The 20,657-nt window shown below is 46.2% G+C and overlaps 1 protein-coding gene across 4 annotated transcripts in view; it reads right to left on the bottom strand.

Annotated features, from left to right (window-relative positions):
• Window positions 1-4,045: 4,045 nt before the first annotated feature.
• The window catches only part of FAM78A (family with sequence similarity 78 member A), a 29,989-nt gene continuing 13,377 nt past the window's right edge, over window positions 4,046-20,657 (bottom strand). For all 4 annotated transcript variants that reach the window (XM_063936798.1, XM_063936797.1, XM_063936799.1 and 1 more), the window contains one exon: window positions 4,046-6,705. In XM_063936798.1, coding sequence (XP_063792868.1) covers window positions 6,177-6,705 — 529 coding nt within the window. In that variant the 3' untranslated portion in view covers window positions 4,046-6,176. The remainder of the gene's footprint in view (window positions 6,706-20,657) is intronic.

Here is a 20,657-nt window from a genome sequence, read left to right as displayed (position 1 = left end):
TCAGGTGGAGGTTCTCTTAGGCTCTATCTTTGGCTCACGGATAACCCTAGGCCCCTGGTCAGCCTTGCTAGGCCTACCTTTACCCAACCTAGATAACCAGGCGAATAGCTTAGTTCTCCAAATCTTACATGCAGCTCGCTGTGTGGTAGCCAAAAATTGGAAAAACACCAACGCTCCCCCTAGGAGCATGCTAATAGCAAAAATTTGGCATATCTCCACGATGGAGAAAATCACAGCCTCCTTACATGACAGATCGGACAAATATAGGAGGATATGGGAACCATGGTTCACCTATACTACGCCCCCCGCTACCGGGATTTGATGGAATAGGTCACATTAGGAGGCAGCTCTCGACACCACACAGGTCCCAATAAACATAAGAGATGAAACACAGACCCCGGTTGCTCAGATGGTATGATTTGTAGCTGGGAAGTATTATTCTCCCATCTCGTGTACTCACCTAGTTCGTTTCTCTGACGAACCACCACTCTCCCATCCCCCCCCCCCCTCTCTTTCCCCTCTCTCCCCCACTATTTTTCTCTCTCTTCTTCTTAGAATCTTTCTTATTATTTTCTTTTTACTTGTCTGTTGTTTAAACATAAAAAACTGTGATGGTCGAGACATGCATATACTTGGTATTGTCATAATACTCCCTTGTTTCTGTAATATTTGGCTATTCCCTAGGGGATAACTTGTATGTGATTAAGCATTTACTTGGAGCTGTCATCTCATCTCCTGTCTGTTCTGTACTTGCATACTCGACTCTTCTTTAATAAAAAATATTAATTAAAAAAAAAAAACCAGGAACGAAAAGTGCTGAGTGCTGAGCTGGTCGCAATGGCTGAGTAAGTCTGGAGCTACTCAGAAACTGCGGGGTAATCGTTACGAGAAAATTAGCGAAGCTTTCGTTCGCAATTCTGCTATGCTAAGATACACTCCCAGTAGGCGGCGGCTTAGAGTGTGCAATGCTGCTAAAAGCAGCTAGCGAGCGAACAACTCAGAATTACCCCTATACCCCTCTATGTGCAGTGGTGTTCTGCAGACCTGTTTGAGAAAACTGATCACGATGCAGGGAAATGATAGTGGCACTTAAAAATGGATTGTCTTGCTGCAATGCCAGATGCCACTTTTGAAAGCGCTTGGCACGGGTGAAATGATAAAAGCAAAGATTGCACGGGGCTTCGCACTCCAGCTCCATTCAGCAGGCCCTCTCTTTGAAGTACAGAATTTTATTTCCTCCTGATAAATGGAATTTTGGTGATGACAGCATAAGCAAAAAGTCAATTTAGGCCTCCATGAATCACCCAGTTTACATGCTGCATGTATATGCCCTGTCTCATCTCTATGAATGGTGTCAGTACCTATTGTAACTTTTCCTGTGCCCACACAAACAGTAACCAGAAACATCCTTTTCTAATGATTTTGGAGAAGGCCGCTTCCTGTTGTCCAGTTAATAGTGGAGAACTATTAGGTAAGGCAGGAAGTAGCATCAAGGGCAGGAGGGTTTTATTCCATTGTAATATTTTCTAAAACAAGTCTCCAAAGGTCTTCACATTTCATTTTCCAGTTCTAGGTTTCTGACGGACATTTAATCTGAGTTTGGAACACTGCTAAATCGTCTTGATATGTTTCAGTAAGTGTTTCATGAATGTGGAGAAATACAATTTAATCCAGCAGACACAGGAGATGTCTGTTTTACTAACATCTCCGATGACTGTAGATCTGAGCAGAGCCGGCCATAGGCATAGGCAAACTAGGCAATTGCCTAGGGCATTTGATATGCCTAGGGGCATCAGCAGCTTCTGCTGATTAAAATGATATGTGGCATGCCTATATTCTGTGTGTAGCATTTCATATGCAGATACAGCCACAGTCTTACACAGTACTTAGGCATGCTGCATATCATTTTAATCAGCAGAAGCTGCTTGTGCATCCTAGCCACATAGCAAATTAGATGCATTTTCATAAAAAAAAGGTGCCCGACGTTAGCAGTGAGGCAAGATTTATGAGGACACATCTGTAGCCAAGCAGAGGCAGAGGTCACAGTGTTAGTGGCAGTGTGAGTGCTGTGTGCATGTGAGTGGGTTGGTTGTGCAGGAGTGTTCGGAATATGTGTAAGGAGCATTATTTGTGACATGTAAAAATGCATTAGTAATGTGCAACATATGTGTAAGGGGCACTATGTGTGTCATTATGTGTATAAGGGCATTAATAATGTGCGGCATATGTGTAACAGGGTACTACTGTATGTGTGTCATTATGTGTATAGGGGCACTAATAATGTGCAGCAAATGTGTAGGGGGAACTATGTGTGTCATTATGTGTATAAGGGCATTAATAATGTGCTGCATATGTGTAAGGGACATTATGTGTAAAAGGGCATTATTAAAGGTTGTCACAATGTGTAAGGTGCATTATGTTTATAAGGACATTAATAATGTGTTGCATATGTGTAAGGGGCATTACTGTGTGGAATTATGTGTATAAATGCATTACTAATGTAAGGCATTATGTGTATAAGGTGCTCTACTATGTGGCGTTGCGTATAGAAAGGGCACTACTGTGTCGTCTAATGTGAATAAAGAGCAATAGGGTGTGGTGTAATGTGAATAAGGAGCAATTCAGTGTGATGCAATGTGAATAAGGGGCTCTACTGTGAGGAGTAATGTTTAAGGTAAAGTGATACTACTGTGGGATGTAATATGAATTATCGACACTATCGCATGATCAAAAGTGAATAACGTTGCAGTACTGTGTGGCGTAATTGGAATTGGGGTTACTATTGTGTGGCCATGCCCCTTGCCAGCAAAAACACACCCCTTTTTGGGCTGTGCGCCAAATGTGTGAACTGTTCCTATTTAAAATATAGGGGGTACAAACACCAAAATAAGGACTGCTATGGGTGAGGCGTGATGGTGCTGGGAAAGAGGTGCAAGGTCAGAGGCGGAACCAGCGGTTGTGCTAGGGGGCACCAGCCAAAATCTTGCCTAGGTCATCATATTGGTTAGGGCCGGCTCTGGATCTGAGTATGCATAGGATCCGTACTGCGCATTTGCAGATCTGTTTCTGCGCAATGACGGCCGTTTGATGCAGGGAACGGGTGGCGACAGGCAGCTTTGCAGGAAATGGGTGTATTAGCCCCATTTTCTGGGTGTGCTGAAGATAGTGGCTGCATCCTTGGGCACAACGTCACTAGCTTCAGCAACATGAACGTAGCATGTAACGTGAGCGTTACTCAGATGACCAATGTTCCCACAGATGAACCGATGCTGCATCCGCCAACACAGCATCAGATCACAGAAGTCGTAAGGAGGCGACTATTTACACAAAATTCTTCCTGCAGCATTAGCATATTGGCGTCTGTGCTACTCCGTCCATCTGTGGCCTGGCCCTATATAAGGCTACGAGAGAAGAACCACAGCAGTGTCCTCCAAACGGGATGCCGGTGGTCATGTGACCGACGGCAAAATCCCAACACAATTTAGGAGAACAGTGCTGGAACACCGACATCCCGAAGGTAATTATCAGGGTTCTGTTTAGAGCCCGGGGGGAGTGAGGGGTTGGGGTTAGGCCTAGCTATCACCGCCATAACCCACCCCCAAGGGTTAACCCTAGTCTCCACCCCCTGGAGAGTTAGGGTAGGTGAGGGTATAGATACTTACCCACTCCAATGTCGATATCTTCAGTGTCAGGATGCCGCTATCGGTCATGTGACTGCCGGCATCCCAACCACCGGTCTTTCATACCGAACCCGGCCAAACAAGCCTCTAATTCTCCCTGTCACATAATGAAAACTATTTTTTATAACTAAATCAGACTATTCAATTATTTAATTGTACACAGCATATTAGATTTCGATGTCCATTTCTTTTATACCCTAGCCTCTGCCCTAATACTTTCAGGTTCCGCTTTCTAACAGACCAGTTTCAAAATATGTTGTTTTTGTTTGTTTTGTTGCTTTTTACAGATGTTTGGTGTTACAGAAGTTACCACTGGCGCAGTTTCACTTGTGATTTTTAAGCATGACAATACTTTCCACCAGATGTTTGTTTTCAGAAGTTCCCACTTCTGCAGTTCTAATTTTTATTTTTATCTCTGAAACAATAGATTATTTTCAACGGCATTACACAATCCAGCTATCAGATACAGCGAACACTTGCTTCCATAAGAAAATAAAGATCTTTAGTGAGCTATGCATCACTCATATGTGTAACTAGTCATTTATGGGCCTCGTAGCAAAATATTTGAATGGCCCCCATGTACCACTCAGAATGAAAATAAAAAGCAAAATATATCTAATATATATTAGGGCTAGCTTTTGCAGGAAGATGGGGTCCCAGCTGTGGCCCCATAGCAGCTGCCGTGATGAGAGTTTGCTCCTATCTGTCCCACTGTTGTGAATTTATCTGTGTAAGTAACGCAAACAAGTGCCATCAGTAGACTAGACGCCCGGGTAATGCCATTTATTCAGGAGACTAGACGACTGGGTAATGCCATTTACATCAGGAGACTAGACGCCCCGGTAATGCCATTTATTCAGGAGACTAGACGCCTGGGTAATGCCATTTACATCAGGAGACTAGATGCCCCGGTAATGCCATTTATTCAGGAGACTAGACGCCTGGGTAATGCCATTTACATCAGGAGACTAGACGCCCCGGTAATGCCATTTACATCAGGAGACTAGACGCCTGGGTAATGCCATTTACATCAGGAGATTAGACGCCCAGGTAATGCCATTTATAACATGAGACAAGACGCCTGGGTAATTGCAATTACAATAATAGACTAGACGCCCGGGTAATGCCATTTACAACAGGACACTAGATGCCCGGGTAATACCATTTACAATAGGAGACTAGATGCCCCGGTAATGCCATTTACAACAGGAGACTAGACTCCCGGGTAATGCCATTTAGATCAGGAGACCAGACGCCTGGGTAATGCCATTTACAACAGGACACTAGATGCCCGGGTAATACCATTTACAATAGGAGACTAGATGCCCCGGTAATGCCATTTACAACAGGAGACTAGACTCCCGGGTAATGCCATTTAGATCAGGAGACCAGACGCCTGGGTAATGCCATTTACAACAGGAGACTAGATGCCCGGGTAATGCCATTTACAGCAGGAGACTAGATGCCCCGGTAATGCCATTTACAACAGGAGACTAGACTCCCGGGTAATGCCATTTAGATCAGGAGACTAGACGCCTGGGTAATGCCATTTACAACAGGAGACTACACGCCTGGGTAATGGCAATTACAATAATAGACTAGACGCCCGGGTAATGCCATTTACAACGGGAGTCTAGACGCCCTGGTAATGCCATTTACAACGCAGCCGGTCATGGTTTGAATATATATCTTTGTTATGGATAATTATTTTGTAATGCTGGTATGCATTGCTTGTTACCTATTGAGGATTTCATTTGTACCATAGTTACCCCCTTTTAAGAAAAAGCAGCTATACTGATTGAGAGATAGAGGAGCACCGCCCAGCAATGCTCGGTTATCCCTTCAGTAGCTAAGCTACTAGCTACACTACCCCTGAGTTTTGTGTCTGCTAACAGCATTCCAATGGTGCTATATTGGCAAGTGAAATGTAAAATGCCTTACTCTTTGTCAACGTCTGTAATATAGTCTCTCCCAACGTCTATTACCTGCCTCAAAGACAACATACAAAAATGTTGCCTTCTGACAAGAGGGTTATGAGGATGTTTTTGGCAACTTTCAACCCATGAGAGTATTTGGAGGTGCATATCACAAGAAACGTCATTAATTACACACGATAATGTAAAAGTAAATCTCTAAAAAAAAAAACAATATCAGAAGCTTTAACGTTATTGCCTCCAATGGTTCCCCAAAAGTAGACTTAGAAAGGTAGGACTGTAAGCCCAACCTGAAATGAGGTGCAGTGCAGATTGTAGACCATCATGGTTAGATGAAGGTTCTCATTGAGGATCTGGAGAAGTTCAATTGAAAACCTTTGCTAGGTTTCCTCAGCTAGGTAGTCTTCAGAGACCTCATCGCTATTCAGTGATAGACCATGGTTCTTATGTATAAAATAACACAGTGATACCCAAGATTTGAATAAAGCAACAACAGATTTGTTGAATTTCTCTATAAATGTCTTTTGTTAGCAGCTATTGGCGTCAGCCCATTTTGTTAGGCTCACCGACGTTTTGGGGGTATCACTACAACTGCTGGTTTGTTCTTTGGCCTCCACATAAGCACCTGCGCATCATTGGCATTCGGTTTTACAAGAGCGTTTGGTGGAATGGGTTCGTTCTTGATTGTCACTTGCGGCTGCTCTTGTCCAAAAGGTTCCTGTAGTTTGGCCCGTTGTCCCAACGGTGAGGTCGGCTTGACCTCTATCTCCAGTTTCATCCTCCACTTGATGGTGTGTAGAATAATGAGGTCACCACAAGCCATGTTTATGGCCACCAGCCAAGTGGTAAAACTTTGGTCCCTCTTGATGCCCGTCAACGAAGGCACATTGGAATCGCTAACAGGCACAGCCCATGTCACACTTGGGTAGAAATTGTCATTCATACTAACGGTAAACTTGGTGTCCCGTTTGGTGGGGCCAGTAACAGTGCAGGTCTCAGTAGTATTGCCATACCAAGGGTAGTTTACTCCGTCCGAGTCACTGATTGCCGGGATTGTACCATTATCAAGATCTGGCAGTTCCCAACTGGATCTGAAATGAGAACAAAATAAATACATGTAATAAGTCAAGAGTTACACTGTCTCTTTTTTTAATTTTTTTTTACTGTGTCCATATTAGTAAAACAAAAGAAGCATTCCGGGCTAGGCATTCTAAACAGGTTTCCTACTTGTCATTGTGTTCTCCCCAACAACCTGTGCTTCCTTCCTTTGACATAAAAAAAAAAAAAAGTCTCAATCTAGGCTTCAGCTGCAGTGCAAGTTGTACAGCATCTTGTAAGTGTATGTTCCCATATAGCAGTCTATTCCATTTAATTTTAACCAGCCAATGTTCTACAGTATGTGGGTGCACCATCTATTCTCAATGCCTTTGCGCACTAATGTTATTGTTTATTACACGTAAGCCAAAGTATTTTACATGTCACTTGTCCATTGGCTGCTCATCTATCCAGGGGTGGATTAAAAAATCAGGCAGTGATCTGGCCCACTGAGACCCGGGTACTTATACATGCTGTACTTTTGCCAGACAGTCAGGTAGTTTTGTCCTGGACCTAAAACAGTAGATCAACATTGACAACATCTAATTGTTATCTGCCAGTTCATCAATCAGCCTGAAAATCTAGTTAGACGATGACCAAATTGTCCAAATGGCATTACATGCAGCTGCGGTGTGCAACCTGGAGCCTAGAGTGTGATGGCAATATGAGTGAACCACGTTATGCATCCTGCCTTAATTTGCAGCTTTATACCGACTCCTTTGCAACAATAAGTCTAATCTTAAGCACCCAGTACACTATAAGTGACTTTGGATGCTGCTACAATGTGTCACAGACGCTAAATTGAGAATTAGATATGAAAGTCCAGAAATCAGAGGCGGGGCATCTAAGGGGGTCATTCCGACCCGTTCGCACACTGCTGGTTGTCACAGCAGTGCAAACGGGCCGGTTCTGCGCCTGCGCGGCGGCCGCAATGCGCATGCGCGTCATTGCCCAGCGACGGCTGTCGCCGGGCAATGACCAGAAGAACGAAGAAAGCGATTGCTGGCGCTATCGCAGGAAGGCGTTCTGGGCCGGCAACTCACCGTTTTCTGGGAGTGGTGAATCCAACGCAGGCGTGTCCAGGCGTTTGGAGGGCGGATGTCTGACGTCAATTCCAGGACCTGCATCGCTGGATTGATCACACAGGGTAAGTAACTGTTACCCTGGTCTAGTTCTACACAAAACCTTTTTTTTGCATAGCAGGACTGCACAAGCGTTCGCAGCCTTGCTATGCAGAAATACACTCTCTCCCCCCCCCACCCCCCCCATAGGCGGCGTCAAGTTGATCGCACGGGCAGCAAAAATATGCTACGTGCAATCAACTCTGAATTACCCCCTAAATTTCTGCATGTGTTTATAGCCACATTGACACAAACAGGTTGTGTGAATAAGGAGACATCTGTATATGGGGGGTAAGGGTGCAGTAGCATTCTCACTGCTAGTTTATAACAACCTGTATGTGCAATAGAACCAGAGACTGAAGGATTAAACTTCAGTCTAGCCATCGTGATTAATGACTTGCAAATCTATTTTTAGTTACCTCTTTTGCACCACAATACCTATAGAGTTAAGGCCAGTACTCACTGACCAATGCGGGAGAGATGTGTGCTGAGCGTGCGGGGGGATATGGGGGGGGGCCAATCTAGCACCAGCGATAGCGATGCGCGGGGCTGCGCATCGCTATCGCTGTAGGGGGTACACACGGAGCGATCAGGCTTAAAATCTAAGCAATCTAGTCAGATTGCTTAGATTTTAAGCAGCGATCGCTCCGTGAGTACCCCCCTTTACTGGCTTAATAGCATAGATACATTCTAAAGGGGGGGAACACACGGAGAGATCAGTGCTTAAATTCTAAGCAATCTAACTAGATTGCTTAGAACTTAAGCACTGTTCTCTCCGTATGTATGCCCCACAGCGATAGCGATGCGCTGCCCCAAGCGTCACTATCGCTGGTGCTAGATTGGCCTGCATGCACTAGAACCAACCAATCTGCTCCTAACTGTCATTTTTCAAGCACGGTCTGTAATATGGCAGTTAGGAACTGATTGTCACTTTATCTCTCTCCATGGTTTATTACATAGACCCCAAAGTAGTGGGGTCATCTTTTTACGAATCCTTAGAGAGAGATAAAGTGGACAGAGATAAAGTACTAGCCAATCAGCTCCTAACTGCTTTGTTACAGGCAGTGTAGATAAATAAGTTAGGACTGGGTGAATGGTACTTTATCTCTCTCCACTTTTTATCTCTACAAGTCTTAGTAAATAGACCACCAGATCCTTAATTGTGACTTCCAGCCTCATACGCATAAAGGGTAGTAGCGTTAGCTGGGTTTGAAACTCAGGTACAATAGACGGTTAAGTAGAGAATTTTGGAGGAAAGAAGTATTAAACCAGAATGAACGTAACCTAGCTTTTACTCTGAAACTTAACCAAGCCGCTTTATGCAAGGATCAGAATGCTCTGCCTGCCAAAACCACTTCGCTTAAAATAGCCCCCCTCCCCTTCATTTATATGTTCATAAATAAACGCCCAGATGTGCTATAACCAACAGCAAAACATCCAAATTAAACTTCTCTTTTGTGCAGTTTAGAAAATGAAAGGAAAGATCTTATTGGTTGCAGTACGTAAATTTACGCACACTGGCCCTCATTCCGAGTTGTTCACTCGGTAATTTTCTTCGCATCGCAGCGATTTTCCGCTAATTGCGCATGCGCAATGTTCGCACTGCGACTGCACCAAGTAAATTTGCTAAGAAGTTTGGTATTTTACTCACGGCATTACGAGGTTTTTTCTTCGTTCTGGTGTTCGGAGTGTGATTGACAGGAAGTGGGTGTTTCTGGGCGGAAACTGGACGTTTTATGGGAGTGTGTGAAAAAACGCTGCCGTTTCTGGGGAAAACGTGGGAGTGGCTGAAGAAACGGGGGAGTGTCTGGGCGAACGCTGGGTGTGTTTGTGACGTCAACCCACGAACGACAAGCACTGAACTGATCGCACTGGAAGAGTAAGTCTCGAGCTACTCAGAAACTGCACAGAAAAATCATTTCGCAATATTGCGAATACTTCGTTCGCAATTCTGCTAAGCTAAGATACACTCCCAGAGGGCGGCGGCTTAGCGTGTGTACTGCTGCGAAAAGCGGCTAGCGAGCGAACAACTTGGAATCAGAGCCGGCCCTAACCAATTTGATGCCCTAGGCAAAATTTTGGCTGGTGCCCCCTAGCACCACCGCTGGTTCCGCCTCTGACCTTGCACCTTTTTCCCAGCACCATCACCCCTCACCTATAGCAGTCCTTATTTTGGGGTTTGTACTCCCTATATTTTAAATAGGAACAGTTCGCATATTTGGCACACAGCCCAAAAAGGGGGGTGTTTTTGCTTGCAAGGAGCATGGCCACACAATATTAACACCAATTCCAATTACGCCACACAGTACTGCAACTTTATTCACACTTTATCTTGCGATAGTGTCCATAATTCATATTACATCCCACAGTAGTATCACTTTACCTTATAAACGATACTCCTCACAGTAGAGCCCCTTATTCACATTACATCACACTGAATTGCTCCTTATTCACATTACACCACATTATATTGCTCTTTATTCACATTAAATGACACAGTAGCGCCTTTTCTATATGCAACGCCACATAGTAGAGCACCTTATACACATAATGCCACACATTAGTAATGCATTTATACACCTAATTCCACACAGTAATGTCCCTTACACATACGAGACACCTTATTAATGTCCTTATAAACATAATGCGCCTTACACATTATGACAACCTTTATTAATGCCCTTTTACACATAATGTCCCTTACACATATGCCGCACATTATTAATGCCCTTATACACATAATGACACACCTAGTGCCCCCTACACATTTGCTGCACATTATTAGTGCCCCTATACACATAATAACACACATAGTGCCCCTTACACATATGTTGCACATTATTAATGCATTTTTACATGACACACATAATGCTCGTTACACATATTCCGAACACTACTGCACAACCAACCCACTCACATGCACACAGCACTCACACTGCCACTAACCCTGTGACCTCTGCCTCTGCTTGGATACAGATGTGTCCTCATAAATCTTGCATCAATGCTAACGTCGGGCACCTTTTTTATGAAAATGCATCTTATTTGCATTGCTATGTGGCTAGGATGCACAAGCAGCTTCTGCTGATTGAAATGATATGCAGCATGCCTATATACTGTGTGAGACTGTGGCTGTATCTGCATATGAAATGCTATACACAGAATATAGGCATGCTGCATATCATTTTAATCAGCAGAAGCTGCTGATGCCCCTAGGCATATCAAATGCCCTAGGCAATTGCCTAGTTTGCCTATGCCTATGGCCGGCTATGCTTGGAATGAGGGCCACTGTATCGTGTTCTTAAATAAGAAGCATTGTCTTACTGCAGAACCTTATCTGACCCATTATATTAATGTGCACTTACACAGACTGTATGCCTCTTAACATGGACAAATCTAAATCCCCATACACACTAGCCGAACCCCCGCCAACACCGATATTGGTGGCACCGGGGACTCGGCGGGGTGCCGGCATCGGCAAGCGCATACACACTTGCCGATACAAGTGGGGAAAGGAGCGACGGTGGGGCGGGGGGGAGGATCTCCCTCGTCTGTACATGTTCAGACGAGGGAGGGGGTCGTTAACGACCCACGGGTGCGCGCATCGTTCACGATAACGAGTGTACACACTAGGCAATATTGTGAACAATCGTTCAGAAAGCCCTTTCTGAGCAATATAGTTCACAAACCTAGTGTGTATGGGGCTTAAAGGGCCATATACACAGGTGAGATGTGCGCGAGCCGCTCAGCACACATCTCTCCCGCCGCTCAGCACAGCGCGATGTGTGCTGAGCGATGCGGGGGAGGACGGGGAGCTGGGTGAAATGAGCGACGTGCTAGATTGAATCTAGCACCGGCGATAGCGATGTGCATCACTATCGCTGAGGGGGTACACACGAGTGATCTGTTCTTAAAATCTAAGCAATCTAGTCAGATTGCTTAGATTTTAAGCATGGATCTCTCCGTGAGTACCCCCCTTTAGAAAACCTTCAGGACTCTCTCAGGCCTACAGCTGTGCAGCAAATGTAAATATAATGTCAAACATATAAATTCTTTCAAGGTATGGAAACGTTTACTTACAAACCGGAGGATATTAGTAGCTCTTTTAGGTATCATGTATTTAATGTTTAGTTGGCTTTTAATCAAGGTGTGCGTCTTCTGCTTCAAGACCACTGAAAACATTTATTCCTGGATTGCTTGCAGAGGACACACTAGCCGTGTTAAGCGTGTACACTCTCACGTTTCAGCTAGCGTGGCCTGCCCTTCCTGGCAGAGGTAACAGCTTTGTAAGATCATTGTCACTGATGTGGTTCTTCTCACTAAGAACATCCTGCTGTATCACAGGCAGGCCCTGTGCTGAGGAGAGGGCCCGAGTTATTATCTCTTGTTATTCTCGTTACCACCGATCTTCCTGTGTTCTGCTATTTCCGCCAGACACAGCTCTTCCTCTTGTAGGAAGGATAACTTGAGGAGCTTTAACACAACAGGAGCTTTGAGTGGGGGTTTTAGCAGCTGCAATAAGCAGAGAATGACGGCAGAACTCATCAATGTATTGCATGAATGGAATCAATAAGAGCAGTGATTACACAACCCAGCAGCAGGAGAATAGCAAGGACGCTCTCTGTCATCCCTGTGTATCGTTCTGCAGCCTACAGGCTGACTGATACCTAAGGATGGATAAGGCTGCATCACAACAAAGCTCACTCACTCTATCTATCTATCTATCTATCTATCTATCTATCTATCTATCTATCTATCTATCTATCTATCTATCTAGCGCCCGCCGGCAACTTTGTGAGTCCCAGCAACAGCTTACAAAGATGCAGAGTCAGTCACATATCAGTTGCGCAGAATGACCGCAGGAAGTAGGACACTGGAACCATTGCGGATCGCAGTCAAAGATTGAGATACACCCGAAACAGGCCATGGCATGAAGGTGTTTTTGCCGCCACTCCCAGACACCGCCCCAAACGGTCTCTGACTTGTCAATCACTTTCGGATTAAATTCTCCGTCTGACCGCCATTGCGAAACATGTGCAGTGCCACTTAGACGCATGCACAGTCAGATGATAATTGCTCAGCTGGGGTAGAAATCTGGTTTGGGTACATCTTTGAATCAGGACCTTAGTCCAGGAACATCCAGCGAATCTACTATCAAAATAATCAAAACACTAGGGGGTATATTTACTAAAGTGCGGATTTCCAGAAGTGGAGATGTTGAGCATAGCAACCAAGCAATCATATTCAATTTATCTTGCACCCAGAGGCATCCCAATGGGGTGCGAGCCACTCCTGGGTGTCACCCTCAGACGGGGTGACACCAAAATGGCGGTTCCTCTGCAGTGACAGCAGCCGGGTGCTGCGGTGTGGCACTGGGGACATTATTGGAGATAAAGTACCAGCCAATCAGCTCCTAACTGCCATGTTACAGGCTGTGTTTGAAAAATGACAGTTAGTAGCTGGTTGGTACTTTATCACCATCCACTTTAATTCTCTCCAAGGCTTAGTACATAGACCCCATTATACTGCAGCACTCGGTTCCTATCACTGAGGAGGCGGCTGTGCAGATACTAGTCTCTGGGAGTAGCCCAGCATCTCCAGGGATGCTGAGTACACCCTAAGTGATGTACACTCCCTACCTGCAGGGCCACACACTCTTTTCAAGGGAGCTCTTAGCAAATGGGGTGTCACCCACCCTGGTGCCACCACTGCTAGCACCTTCTAGAAGATAATATCTAGAATGTGATTGGTTACTATGGGCAGCATTTCCACTTCTGTAAACCCGCACTTTAGTACATACTGTATACCCCAAACGGCAATTTATTAATACCAATCTGCATACAATCTGCTCCCAGAAGCATAGATTACAAACTCTTATTTGATAAAGTGCTCATCCATCCGAACCAAACAGCAATCGCTCCTAGTCTGGTCTCTAGTAGCAGCTAAACGCTTATGGATCAATGGGTCGACCTGGAGAAGGTCGACAGTCAATAGATCGACTACTATTGGTCAACATGGACAAGGTCAACATTGGAAAAAGTTTGACAAAAAAAATGTTGACATGGGACAGGTTGACACATCAAAAGGTCAACATGTTTTTTTTTATGTTTTTGGTGTAGTTTTCTCCGTAACAAGACCAGGAACCCGTTATTAATGTACTGCATCCCCTTACTATTTCCAATTGTAGTCCACGTGAATGGTAAAGTATGAAAAAGTAAAAAATAAGAAAATTTTAAAATACCCTCATGTCGACATTTTCATGTATCGACATTTTCACCGTGGTGATCTCTTCCGTATGTCGACCTTGTCCAAGTCGACCAATAGTGGTCGACCTATTGACTCTTGACCTAAGTACTGTTGACCTACCATCCAGATACCCAGCTAACCAGTCCACTGCTGTGTGTGGCTTGGCCGCACGATGAACACAATGTATATATGTATTATTGAACAGGGATTCTCAGACAAACATACACCTAACTAGGGCCTTATTCAGTAGCAGACGCTACTGAGGTGCAATCGCATTTCCCTGTTTTCAGGGGCAGTGCGCACGTGCGGGGCCCACACTGCGCAGGGAGAATGATCGCATCTCAGCAATGCGAACACCTCTGCCTGCATTCGAGGGTCAGTGACGCAGCATTGCGGGTGAGGTGCAGCAAAAATGGTGGCAGGTCTGGGCCATTTTCGGGGCGGCTGCAGGACATCACGCGCAGCCGCTGCAACGGAGAATATGGCGGTGGTCCGACTGCCTTCACAGCATACTTGCCTACTCTCCCGGTAGCACCCCCCCCCCCCCCCCCCCCCCGAAGTCTCCTGCATTGGCTCCTCTCCGGGCTTCTGCTGGAGAGGAGAAATTGAAAGTAGGTAAGTATGCTTCACATTTTCATGCTCGGCGGCACTCAGCATGGGAGTGCTAACAGTTGCAGTTTTGCTAAATTGGCTGAACTGCAACTGAAGCTGAATGAGGGCCTAAGCCACACTGATTCACCATTGGTCAGGCAGGTTTAGTGGCTTGGCTGCCCATAATTTTAAACTGAAGCTCAACTCTGGGGCAGGATTGTGCATTTAAAATGATATTTTAATGTAACATCTAGAGTTAGTTAAGTACTGGTCAACTCCAGTTATTGTATAATTATATATATATTATATAACCAAATTAAGGCTTACGGTGGCCAATACAATTGCCTGAAGACATATACAGTTGTGTCAGATACACCCAATGTTAACTGCCAACCAATCCAAGTGGGCAGCAGCCAGAGGGTAATTCATGATGTGGCAGCCGCAGTGCTGACATGCTCAGTTCTCCACCTGCTCTGCTCTCCATACTTAAAAAGTGTATGGTTGCATATACTCCAAGTACCCAGACATGCACCAGATGGGGGAAGCAGGAAACATACTATGTATAATAGGATTTTAATACCTACCGGTAAATCCTTTTCTCCTAGTCCGTAGAGGATGCTGGGGACTCCAAAAGGACCATGGGGTATAGACGGGATCCGCAGGAGACATGGGCACACTAAAAGACTTTGACTGGGTGTGAACTGGCTCCTCCCTCTATGCCCCTCCCCCAGACCTCAGTTATAGGAACTGTGTCCAGGAGAGATGGACATTTCGAGGAAAAGGATTTTTGTTAACTAAGGGTGAGATACATACTAGCTCACACCACAAACACACCGTATAACTGGATTAGCAGGAATCCCAGATAACAGTATGAACGAAAAACAGCAACAAGCATAACCGATATACAACCTTCGTGTAACAGAAACCAACAACCAACAATACAACTGCAAGTAACAGTACGCACTGGGATGGGCGCCCAGCATTCTCTACGGACTAGGAGAAAAGGATTTACCGGTAGGTATTAAAATCCTATTTTCTCTTACGTCCTAGAGGATGCTGGGGACTCCAAAAGGACCATGGGGTCTATACCAAAGCTCCAGACCGGGCGGGAGAGTGTGGACGACTCTGCAGCACCGATTGAGCAAACATGAGGTCCTCCTCAGCCAGGGTATCAAACTTATAGAACTTAGCAAAAGTGTTTGAACCCGACCACGTAGCTGCTCGGCAAAGCTGAAGTGCCGAGACCCCTCGGGCAGCCGCCCAAGATGAGCCCACCTTCCTGGTAGAATGGGCCTTTACTGACTTCGGCAATGGCAACCCGGCCGAAGAGTGAGCATGCTGAATCGTATTACAAATCCAGCGTGCAATAGTCTGCTTGGAAGCAGGATTACCAATCCTGTTGGAAGCATACAGGACAAACAGTATTTCCGTTTTCCTAACAAGAGCCATTCTGGCGACATAAATTTTTAAAGCTCTGACGACATCAAGAGACTTTGGAACCGCAACAGCCTCCATAGCCACAGGAACCACAATAGGTTGATTTATGTGAGACGAAGAAACCACCTTCGGCAGAAATTGTTGACGAGTCCTCAATTCCGCTCTATCCACATGAAAAATCAAATACGGGCTCTTGTGAGACAAAGCCGCCAATTCTGACACTCGTCTGGCAAATGCCAAGGCCAAAAGCATGACCACTTTCCAAGTGAGAAACTTTAACTCAACCTTTCACAAAGGTTCAAAACAGTGAGACATATGAAACTTTTACACCATTTCAAGATCCCACGGGGCCACGGGTGGCACAAACGGGGGATGGATATGCAGCACTCCCTTCACGAAAGTCTGAACCTCAGGAAGGGCGGACAATTCCCTTTGAAAGAAAATAGATAAAGCCGAAATCTGTACTTTGATGGAACCCAATTTCAGGCCTGCATCCACGCCTGCCTGCAAAAAATGGAGAAAACGACCCAAGTGAAACTCCTCCGCAGGAGCTTTTTTGGTTTCACACCACGACACATATTTTCTCCAAATATGGTGATAATGTTTTGCCGTGACCTCCTTTCTAGCCTTAAGGAGAGTGGGGATGACTTCCCAGGGAATACCTTTCCGAGCTAGGATTTGGCGTTCAACCTCCACGCCGTCAAACGCAGCCGCGGTAAGTCCGGAAACACGCATGGCCCCTGCAGTAACAGGTCCTCTCTTAGAGGAAGCGGCCAAGGATCTTCTACAAGTAATTCCTGAAGATCTGGATACCAGGCCCTCCGTGGCCAATCTGGAACGACGAGAATTGCCTGAACCCTTGTTCGTCTTATAATTCTCAACACTCTTGGAATGAGAGGAAGTGGAGGGAACACATACACCGACTGAAACACCCACGGAGTTACCAGGGCGTGCACTGCACTGGCTTGGGGGTCCCTCGACCTGGAACAATACCTCGGAAGCTTCTTATTGAGACGAGACGCCATCATGTCTATTTGAGGAATTCCCCAACGCCTTGTTACTTCCGCAAATACCTCTTGATGAAGGGCCCACTCTCCTGGATGGAGATCGTGTCTGCTGAGGAAGTCTGCTGCCCAGTTGTCCACTCCCGGAAGACAGAGCGCTCACGTGCTGTTCCGCCTAGCGGAGAACTCTTGTGGCCTCCGCCATTGCCGTCCTGCTCTTTGTTCCAACCTGGCGGTTTACGTATACCACCGCTGTTATGTTGTCCGACTGGATCAGGACAGGGAGACCTTGAAGAATGTTCTTCGCTTGCATGAGGCTCTTAACTCGAGAACATTTATGTGGAGACAAGATTCCTGGGTTGACCATCTTCCCTGGAAACTTCTTCCTTGCGTGACTGCACCCCAGCCTCGGAGACTTGCATCTGTGGTCAGTAGGACCCAATCCTGGATACCGAATCGGCGTCCCTCTAGAAGGTGAGAACCTTGCAGCCACCACAGGAGAGAAATTCTGGTCCTGGAAGATAGACTTATTTTCCGGTGCATGTGCAGGTGAGACCCGGACCATTTGTTCAGCAGATCCCACTGAAACACCCGGGCATGAAACCTGCCAAACGGAATGGCTTTGTAAACCGCAACCATCTTCCCTAGCACACGAGTGCATTGATGAATCGATACTCTTGCCGGTCTCAGAATGTCCTTGACCATGGTCTGGATTTCCAGAGCTTTTTCCGCCGGAAGAAACACCCTCCGTAGTTCCGTGTCTAGAATCATGCCCAAGAAGGGCAGGCGATTTGTCGGAATCAAGTGAGACTTTGGCAAATTTAGAATCCAACCATGATGTTGCAGAACCGTCAGGGAGAGTTCCACATTTCGTAGCAACTGCTCTTTTGATCTCGCCTTTATCAGGAGATCGTCCAAGTACGGGATAACTGTGACCCCCTGCTTGCGTAGGAGTACCATAATTTTCGCCATCACCTTGGTGAATACCCTCGGGCCGTGGAAAGCCCAAACGGCAACGTCTGAAATTGGTAATGACAATCCTGCACCGCAAAACGTAGGAAGGCTTGATGAGGAGGATATATCGGGACGTGTAAGTAGGCATCCTTTATGTCGACTGACGCCATAAAATCCCCCCCTTCTAGGCTGGAGATCACAGCTCAAAGAGATTCCATCTTGAACTTGAAAGTTTTCAAGTATGGATTGAGGGATTTTAGGTTCAGAATCGGTCTGACGGAGCCATCCGGCTTTAGCACGACAAAGAGGCTCGAATAGAACCCTTCCCCCCTCTGGGACGGGGGAACCGGGACAATGACCCTCTGTTGACACAGCTTCTGTATCGCAGCATTTACCACTTCTCTTTCTGGAAGAGAAACTGGCAAGGCAGGGGGGCATCTCCTGAAACTCCAGCTTGTACCCTTGGGACACTATGTCTAAGACCCAAGGATCCAGTGCCGATTGAAACCAGACCTGACTGAAGATTCGGAGACGGCCCCCCACCGGCACGGACTCCCGCAGGGAAGCCCCAGCGTCATGCGGTGGACTTGGTAGAGGCGGGGGAGGCCTTTTGGTCCTGGGGGCCAGACACAGCAGGCGACCTTTTTCCCCTTCCTCTACCCTTTGAAGCGAGGAAGGACGAGCCCTTTCCTTTTTTGTATTTATTAGGCCGAAAGGACTGCGTCTGATAATGGGGCGCCTTTTTCTGTTGTGTGTGAACATAGGCCCTCATTCCGAGTTGTTCGCTCGTTCTTTTTCATCGCATCGCAGCGATTTTCCGCAAACTGGGCATGCGCAATGTTCGCACTGCGACTGCGCCAAGTAAATTTGCTAAGAAGTTTGGTATTTTACTCACGGCATTACGAGGTTTTTTCGTCGTTCTGGTGATCGTTGTGTGATTGACAGGAAGTGGGTGTTTCTGGGCGGAAACTGTCCGTTTTATGGGTGTGTGTGAAAAAACGCTGCCGTTTCTGGGAAAAACGCGGGAGTGGCTGGAGAAACGGGGGAGTTTCTGGGCGAACGCTGGGTGTGTTTGTGACGTCAAACCAGGAACGAAACTGACTGAACTGATCGCAGTGGCAGAGTAAGTGTCGAGCTACTCAGAAACTGCTTAGAAATTTCTATTCGCAATTTTGATAATCTTTCGTTCGCAATTTTGCTAAGCTAAGATTCACTCCCAGTAGGCGGCGGCTTAGCGTGTGCAATGCTGCTAAAAGCAGCTTGCGAGCGAACAACTCGGAATGAGGGCCATAGGCCCTCATTCCGAGTTGTTCGCTCGGTAATTTTCTTCGCATCGCAGCGATTTTCCGCTAATTGCGCATGCGCAATGTTCGCACTGCGACTGCGCCAAGTAAATTTGCTAAGAAGTTTGCTATTTTACTCACGGCATTACGAGGTTTTTTCTTCGTTCTGGTGATCAGAGTGTGATTGACAGGAAGTGGGTGTTTCTGGGCGGAAACTGGCCGTTTTATGGGAGTGTGTGAAAAAACGCTGCCATTTCTGGGAAAAACGCGGGAGTGGCTGAAGAAACGGGGGAGTGTCTGGGCGAACGCTGGGTGTGTTTGTGACGTCAAACCAGGAACGACAAGCACTGAACTGATCGCACTGGAAGAGTAAGTCTCGAGCTACTCAGAAACTGCACAGAAAAATCTTTTCGCAATATTGCGAATACTTCGTTTGCAATTCTGCTAAGCTAAGATACACTCACAGAGGGCGGCGGCTTAGCGTGTGTACTGCTGCGAAAAGCGGCTAGCGAGCGGACAACTCGGAATGAGGGCCATAAGGAAGAAAAGATGACTTACCCGCAGTAGCGGTAGATACCAGGTCAGCAAGGTCGTTACCAAACACGACACTACCTTTGAAAGGGAGAGCTTCCATAGCTTTCTTGGAGTTGGCATCAGCATTCCATTGATGAATCCACAGCGCCCTCCTGACAGAGACCGCCATGGCATTGGCCCTTGATCCCAAGAGGCCAATATCCCTCGCCGCATCCTTTAGGTAATCAGCAGCGTCCTTGATATAACCAAGAGTCAAAAGAATGTTATCCTTATCAAGTGTATCCCTATCAGAAGCTAAATTATCAGCCCACTTAGCAATAGCACTACTCACCCACGCCGACGCCACAGCAGGCCTGAGTAGTGCACCAGTAGTAACAAAAATGGCCTTCAATGTCGTCTCCTGCTTGCGATCCGCCGGATCCTTGAGGGCAGCCGTGTCAGGAGACGGAAGCGCCACCTTCTTGGACAGTCGGGACAGAGCCTTGTCCACATTGGGAGACGACTTCCATTTCTCCCTGTCGTCAGAGGGGAAAGGATATGCCATAAAAATTCTCTTGGGAATCTGCCATCTTTTGTCAGGCGACTCCCAAGCCTTTTCACAAAGAGCGTTCAGTTCATGAGAGGGGCGAAACTTCACCTCAGGCTTTTTCCCTTTAAATAAACAAACCCTTGTATCTGGAACAGGAGGTTCCTCAGAAATAAGTAAAACATCTTTAATAGCCACAATCATGTACTGAATACTCTTTACCACCTTCGTATGTAAACTGGCCTCATTGAAGTC

Source organism: Pseudophryne corroboree, chromosome 8, assembly GCF_028390025.1.
Source record: "Pseudophryne corroboree isolate aPseCor3 chromosome 8, aPseCor3.hap2, whole genome shotgun sequence".
Classification (NCBI taxonomy): Eukaryota; Metazoa; Chordata; class Amphibia; order Anura; family Myobatrachidae; genus Pseudophryne; species Pseudophryne corroboree.
This window is presented reverse-complemented; position numbering and strand designations above follow the sequence as displayed.